The following is an 8,414-nucleotide window of genomic DNA, read 5'->3' on the forward strand; positions in this document are numbered from 1 at the left end:
TCTATTTAGGTCATATGTTCACTAAGAATCAGAGATAGGAGCTGGAAATTGCTTTGAGAAAAATGCCTGTCATTTTCTTCAGCGAACCCATGAAAAACATCTTTCAATATGATCCTGCAGAAGTTATGAATCAAAAGTTTAAAAATTAAATCATCCCTCAGGTGGATGGGGTGTTCATAAGTTAAATGAATCCTACTGTGAATTATTTGTAAACTGATAAATTTTCTAATACAAATGTCCAATGTCTCTTTTTCTGATCTGTTTCTGATCTTTCGTGTTTCATGTTTCTCTAAGTGGGGTGTGAGCATTCTAAACAATGGCTGCTTAGGCAGGCTCAGGGCTCTGTATAAGCCAGTGAAGTTGTCTTCTTCATTAGAGTGTTTAATTACACCAGGTAAAGGCTGGAAATTGACTCGGTAGCTGTAAGGGGTTAGGAATCACCAGAAGTGAGGACAGGCTTCGTGACTGACACCACTCAGTAGGTAAGCTGCTGGCTTGTGCAACAGCTGCGGTCTCCATGGGAGCTTGCATCTCCTCCAAATAGCAGTGAGTTGCTATCATGAAACCTGGATGTGACAACTGCAAGTAACACAGCTGCCAGATCATTGCCTTTTTGTCAGTCAGAACTGGAAGAGAATATTTTTGGCTACTGAAGTGTTCCTGATGTCCTTGAGAAGTGATGGCTCAAGCGGAACTCTGTCTTGGCTTATGTGAACATTTGTCGAATCTCCTCATGCTTTGTTCCTATCAGTAACACTTTTCATCATTCTCAAATAATTGTCTTTTCTTAACCTGAGCCCACACCAACATAAAGAGAGAGGCAGAGATATGTCCCCATGGCTCTGGTTCCTTGGCATTCACTAGAGTACCCCTGGCTTGGTGGAACTGCAGTCAGTTCAACAGCTTTCTCCCCAACTCTTTCTCTCTCTCTCTCTCTTTTTTTTTTTTTTCTTTTTTTAAATCATTGTTCTTCTGTGCTTGGTTTTTCATGCAGCAAGAGGAATTTCTTTAAAATTCGCAATTTGGGCCAGGCACACTAGCTCATGCTTGTAATCCCAGTGCTTTGGGAGGCCGAGATGGGAGGATTTATTGAAGCCAGGAGTTTGAGACCAGCCTGGGCAACATAGTGAGACTCTCATCTCTCTTTATAAATACAAATTAAAATAAAAATTGCAATTCTGCCCTTACTCCAAGAATGTAGTGGTCTTCATAGACAAAGGGTATTGCAGGTGTGTTTACTGACTTCTTCAGTGAGAGCCTAATATTAGGATAAATACACAAGCAAAGTATACCACATTTATCCTGCCTTGCCCGCAGAGCTGTGACTTTATTTTTCTTTTTGCCTCGTCCTCTTCTTCCTTGCTCCTCTGACTTCAGTGTTAAGTCATACCATGTCTTTCTCTAAATTAAAATAAATTTTAAAAGAAAACATAAAAATATAAAACTTGAAAATGTTCATAAATCTAATGGGAAAATTTTCTGGGTGTTTGTCTTGTCTCTGAGTTTAAATTCCTTGAAAGAAGAACCATATGTTAGTTCAACTCCTTCTTTGGATTTTAGATTAAAACATTTAAAAATACTTTTCAAGAGTAAGATAAAATTTTAAAACTGCATTGATATTTAGTGTTATATTGATTTTATCTTTTTATAAGTATTAGAAAAAATTAGCACTCATTTTCTCCTTCAAATTGAATGAAATTGCTAGAATTTCAGTTTATATATGATGGTTTACATACAGTAAGCATGCTAACCTACTTATGGTAAGTACTTTCTCAAAAATAAAGCACGATGAAAATCACCGCAAATGTCATTTTTACATGTATATTTACATGTAATTACACTCAAAGCATCCTGAGTTATTGAAATTGACTGATTTGATCTCAATGTAATTGACACAGGTATGTGGCAGAAAAAATGGGTGGTAAGATTACAAAAGAGAAAATACCTGATTTCAGCTGGGAACTTCACATAAGTGAACTAAAATTTCAACTTAAATCCAATGTCATACCGATTGGACATGTCAAAAAAGGAATCTTCTACCATCGAGCTTTGCTTTTCAAGGTGTGTAAGGTATTTTGCCTCATTTGCCGTTAAGTAAAAATGCTTTGTCTTTATCATATTGGAGTAGGCCAGTTGCTAACATTTAACTGAATATTATTAATTCTACCATTTAGATTTATTTATATCTGGCATATATGTGTATATATACATATATACAAGCATACACATACATATATACGAATATATACATGCATACACACACATACCTGCCTATATATTCACCAGACTACTAGAAGCATATTTATTCAGTAGTGACCATACACCTACTATGGCGAGGGCCTCTGCTAGGGCCTGAGAGTACAGAGATACTAAAATGACAGTCCCTGCACTCAAGGGGTACCTAAACCAGACTTGCAGCTTCCAAAGTAAAGTCAGGGAAAATTCCAGAGAAAGAACTGATATATAACCCAAGTACGAGAGGCTGCATAGGGTTTCATCAAGTAAAGAAGGAAAACAAGAGTATTCTAAACAGAGAAAACATCTTATGCAAAATAATACAGGTATGAGAGTCAGTGGTCTATTTGAGGAAGGTAGAATAGTTTGCGTGCATCAGGAAAAGAGGAGGGCTGAATGCTAGATCATAATTCATCATGTAAGTTTGGGCATTATTTTATTACCCTAAAATATAACAGTAGCCACTGAAAGTTTTCAAGGGGGTAACATCATTTTGAACCACTATTCAGGCAACAGAATGGGGAATGAATTAGAGCAGGGGCAAGACTGGAAACAGGAAAACCAGTTAGAAGGTGACCGAGCAAGAAGAGTGGTTGATCCATACTAAATCCTGACATGTAGATGTGGAAGAGCCAATGAATTTAGAGGACATAATCGAAAGGAGTTGGTGACTGCCTAGGTGTGGTGTGAGAGAGTCCATGAGAAGAACAAAATGATTTCCGGGCTGTGAGTGGGGCTACTGGTAATGATGGCATTATTCCCTGAAATGGGGACATCAGAGAAGGATCAGGCTGAAGAGATGGGGTGATCTTTTGCTCCATCATATCCAGTGTCTGGCATATAATAGAAGCTGGGAAAATGTGAACTATAGACTAAATGCATAAATTTCCTACCCTTTCCCAAATACTTATAAACATCATTGCATTCACATGCATCTTACCTCCAGTTCCAAGCTAATTCTGTTATCTAAGTGCTAGCCTTTCCTATTCCCTTGGATTGCCTGCTCTATCAATTCTTGCTTCTCTCCTGTCTTAACTCTCTTCTCTCTCTTAGCTATTTTCCCCTTTAAAATCTAAACATGCTTAAGTCTGCAGTATATAAAGAGAAAATATAAAGCTCTTATCATAATAGCTACAATTACTACCTTAAATCCTATTACCATGACTAATGTCATTTTGAACTATATGCCAGGGACTTGTTACCTATAATTGTGAAGCGTTTCAAAATTGCCAAATATAGAAATTACTACCCTTGCTTTAAAGGTGAGCAAACTGATACCTGGAGAAATAATTTTACCCAAGGTCAACCATAGGAGGAGCTGAAATTTGAGCCCATGCCTACCTGAATAAAAGACCTACCACACTGCTTCTACCCATAGATAATTCCCATTCCTGGTCAAAATTCTGAATCATCTTAGCTCCTTGTCACTCTTTGGCACACCTCTCATTTTTGTCCCAACTCACGGTCATCTGGCTTTTGCTCCCACTCTCTCAATAAGGACCTTAGTGATCTCCTTATTGTCTGCCTTGCTTAATAGGTCAAATAATTGGAGAACACCTCCAGGTCTCTCTTAAATATTGGGGTTCCTCAAGGTTCTGACCCAGACACTTTTCTGTTCTCTCTCTATGTACTTCACAGGGTGAGGTTTTCCTTCATATGGCCTTAAATAGTACCTAAATACCTAAAATCTACAGATCATGTCCTTCATCCTTCAAACCTCCCCTGATTCCAGATCTATGTATGTCATTAATATCCAGGCTAGCTCTATATGAGTGTCTCATAGGCACTGAATTTGTCAAGTTGAGCTGCTATAACAAAATACCATAGACTGGAAGATTAAACAGTAGTGACTTATTTCTCATAGTTCTGGAGGCTGAGAAGTCCAAGATCAGAGTGCCAGCAGATTCAGTGTCTAGTGAGGGCTCCCTTCCTGGTTTGCAGACAGCCACCTTCTTGCTGTATCCTCATATGACAGAGAAAGGCTCCCATTGTAACCTCACATGGTGGAGAGCAAGCATGCTCTCCTGTCTCTTATTATACAGACACTAATCCCATCGTGGGGTCTACCCTCATGACCTCATCTAAACCTAATCTCCTTCTAAAGACCCCCACCTCCAAATACCATCACATTAGGGATTAGGGCTTCAACATATGAATTTGGGGGAGTACACAAACATTCAATTCATAACAGGCATCTTAAGCTCATTATGCCAAACAGAATTACCCTCACATCTCAAATGAGTCATACAATTAATTACCCAGAAATCTCCCACCACTGAAATTCTAAACACCAATATTTACTGATAAAATATCTTATCCTTCCCCTCCTCCTAAATCCTTCGGCCCTCCTATATATACTCTTTATCTCCTCTATTTTCTTCCAGTTTTTTGGCCTGTTTGGCTTTACTTTCTTCCCTAGGCAGGATAGACAAATAGACCACAGCCCTAGTAATTCACTCACTCACTAATTTCCCCCATTCCCTCTCCTCCCATCCTTCTACCCTCTGCCTTGCCAACCAGGCCTTGTTCTGATTGTCTGTCCTTTTCACTCATACATGCCACCTACAGGCCACTCCTATAGGCCACCCTTTCCCAGCTCCTAGTGGCAGGCTTTTTCCTATTTCCTTCAGCTACTAGGCCCCACATCCGCCCTTTGCCAAGCCCTTCCATCGGCACTGCTCCCCTCTAAGCAGGTGACCTTGTGTCCCACTTCACAAAGAAAACAGGGAGTTTCAGATGGGAATTGCTTCACCTCAGTCAGCAGCAGTTATTACCCTGACATTAAAAACTCAGACTCCAGAGACAGATGCCTTGGCTCTCACTTTTGGTCACCACATACTGTGACCTTGGGAGAATTATGAGACCTCAGTTTTATCCTCTATAAAATGGGGAAAACAATAGCATCTATTCCACCGGGTTGGTTGTTTTGATTATTTACAAGGCTTTGACAGGGAGTGTTACTTTTGGAAACATCTTATAATTATATATTTATTTTTGTCTTTCTACCCCACTGAACTATGAGTGCCATAAATTCAGATACTGTTTGTGTTATAGTTGACTCTTTACCAGTAGGTCTGTGTAGAATGTAAGGCTCTAAAAATGATAACCATGTCTTAATCATCATGGTCCACCCAAGACAGAGTGACCTAGTGCAGTCATTGTATTGTAAGTAATCAATAAATTAATATATACATATACAGGGTACTAAAACAACACAATTCCTGCCTTCTGGTGCTATGTAGTATTAACTGAGTATGTAGCCTTGCTGGTGTCGCTGCTGTAAGCACTGGACAGATAATTGACTTCATCTTCCTAACACCTTATGAAGAAAGTACTGTTGCTCCCCTCATTTCTCAGATGAAGCCATAGAAACCCAGAGATGCCAAGTCCCTTGCTGTGGTGCACGGCTAGTCGGTCTCAGGTCTGGGCTACAATCCAGACCCAGGCAGACTGAGCCAGTTCTCCTGTTCACTATAAAGTGGCTGAGTAGTCTCCAGATTAGAGATGTTTTGTTTTAATAACCTCAAAATCAGGAATCATTAGAAGGCAAATTGAAGAGACAATGTCCAAGGAACCTAAGCGGTCTCTGGTGAGGTGGCAGCAAGGAGCCCTGGGACCAGGCACACACAGTTCTGCCTCTCCTGCCCCATGGCACACAGAATAGTTTAGCTGGAAAGAGCCCCCACCCCAGGGTGATGCCTCCATTCAGTCCCACTGCATTTCACAGCCAGGGAGAGCCCAGAAGTTTGGAAAGATGGATAGATGCACCAGTGCCAAGAACGTACAGAATAGCTTTTTTCCAACCGCCTTCCTCATCTGATACAATAGTGTTACTACCTGAAAAAGGTCACTTCCCAGCAGGACCTACACAGAGATTTTGCATCTACAGAATCTTGAGTGAATTTATCACATTTGATAAAGGGAATTTATCACATTTGATAAAGGGAATTTGTCACATTTGATTGGCCCCTATACCAGTAGTCCACATCTTTCAGCCTCCTATCTAAACATTTCTTTGCAAGACTTGTGTATTTCACCTTCAATCAAGGTGGGCAATTACAAATAAGATATTCCCCACCCCTCTCCCACATCACCCTTGGTTGATCTCTTGTTTTCTCCTGCAGGCTCTGGCAGATAGAATTGGCATTGGTTGCTCCCTAGTTCGCGGAGAGTACGGTAGAGCCTGGAATGAAGTCATGCTGCAGAATGAATCTCGGAAGGGAGTGATCGGGGGCCTCCCCGCTCCTGAGGTGTACGTGGTTGACCTCATGTTCCATCCAGGTGGACTGATGAAGTTGAGAAGTCGAGAGGCTGATCTTTACAGATTCCTTTAAGCCATCAGACGAATACAAGAGAGGCTCAAACAAGAAATTCACTGTGTACACTCTCTAAGACGTTCTCCAAATTGATTTTATCTCTTTAAATAAAAACTTTAAATAAAAGCATTAGAAATGTTTTCTCTGCATAGAAATTAGGAAACTTGAAGTCAACTTTGCTGTGCTTCTGATTTCAGCCTTTTGGCAAGAGTTCTGTCTTATTAGGTCATTTTCTGCTCACTGACCCTCACATAAAGCTGATTGTTGTTGAAATTCATCCAGCCCACTGTGTCCTGAGGAGCACCTCTGTCACTTAGGGATCACATGTAGCACTCAGCTGCTGCACCCAGGACAACACTGTGGCCTCATGATTGTCATCCTTTGTGCCCAGAATGCTTCAGGCACGCTCAGTTAAGCAAACTAAGTGACTTTTTAGTATTTGCAGTCACCTTGTCTCAGTTTCATTTAAGATTTTGATAGTTTAGATAGAATAAATACAGATGTTTGAGTATTACAAATTCCTTTCTAAACATTTTTGTTTCTATTTTTAAAAATTTATCATTAAAAACACTTTAATATAGTGAATTAAAAATATTTCTAAAGTACATTTCCATAAAATGTTTTTTGTTTTCATCTTGTCTGTGTTAGCTTGGAAATATAACTTCAGCTAAAAACAATTCTACTGTGCTCTTCCACATTTTAATGCTGGGCCATCAATATATTATTTTCCATTTACATAACTAAAAAGTTTTTATTTTTTGGAAAACTTTGAAGCATAAAGGTAGAGCAATCTTTGCTGAGAAATTGCATTTTCAGTATTGAGCACAAAATGGGGAGTAAACATACATTTCAAATAAGATAAAAACTACTAATGTGGTGATCTCATGAAGTATGTATTGCTTAGTCATGCTTAAAGTCCAGTGTTGACCTGTATAGTCATTTTCCTAAAAGACGTTTTAAAGTGAATTTGATTTTAGAAATTAAAGCTAAGATTATTTTGTATTAATTTGTAATTTCAAAGAATATAATTCTTTATTTCAGAATAAATTGCTTTATTTCAAATGGTGTGGTAATTATATTTATCATAGAGTTTTATGAAGTTAGAGCATGGATTATAGGATACAAACCTATTTGTAGGTTTTCTCTCTGCACTTTCAAGTCTGTTTTGATCCAGAAAGTATTTAAAGTAGATTACAAAGATCCATGGGATATAAGAAGGAAAAAAAATAAATGAAATACAGGCATAAGTGTAGGAAAGTCCAACAAAGCAGGAATAAGATTTGGATCCAAAGATGAGAATTCACAAAAATGCAATGCATTTGTTAGAGATGAATGGGAATTTGACTCTGTACTCACTGGCAGCCAGTTTTGGGGGGAAATGTTATCCATTATATGATTTACACTAGGATCTGCTAGATAAAAGCACAGACCAGTTTCTCAGGTGGAACAAATATCAGGGGAATTTCTCTTTGGTAGATTCATAGAGATGGCAAAATGTAATATAGAAAATAACATCGTCAAAAACCAACCTCCTAGTAAGTTCTGAAAAGAAGTTTCACAGGCTAAGGCCCTAACATCAAAGTGGAATTAGGCAAACATTCTACGCAGAGCCACCAGGATAGGGACTAGGAGAGCCACCAGGATAGGGACCAGGTATATACCACTTTTTAAAATCTGGTGCATACCAAAGATCATTTTTTTTTTTTATCTTTGAGACAATTCTGTACAATGTCTCTTTTAACTAGTTTCTAGATAATTACTGAACAGATATAGTTTAAATTTAATTCTCATACAGGTTTCCAAAGTTCATTTCTTCTGTTTTACTCAGTTTAAATGTAGAGCCATAAAATTTAAAAATCAGCC

General features: G+C 38.7%; 1 protein-coding gene across 1 annotated transcript in view; it reads left to right on the plus strand.

The window, feature by feature from the left end:
- The window catches only part of ARMC3 (armadillo repeat containing 3), a 115,734-nt gene extending 108,121 nt beyond the window's left edge, over nucleotides 1–7,613 (plus strand). Inside the window, exons 18-19 of the mRNA XM_001097654.5 lie at nucleotides 1,899–2,061; nucleotides 6,360–7,613. Coding sequence (XP_001097654.2) covers nucleotides 1,899–2,061; nucleotides 6,360–6,569 — 373 coding nt within the window. The 3' untranslated portion in view covers nucleotides 6,570–7,613. The remainder of the gene's footprint in view (nucleotides 1–1,898; nucleotides 2,062–6,359) is intronic.
- The last annotated feature ends 801 nt before the right edge of the window (nucleotides 7,614–8,414 follow it).

This window comes from Macaca mulatta, chromosome 9 (genome assembly GCF_049350105.2).
Source record: "Macaca mulatta isolate MMU2019108-1 chromosome 9, T2T-MMU8v2.0, whole genome shotgun sequence".
In the NCBI taxonomy this organism is placed as follows: domain Eukaryota; kingdom Metazoa; phylum Chordata; class Mammalia; order Primates; family Cercopithecidae; genus Macaca; species Macaca mulatta.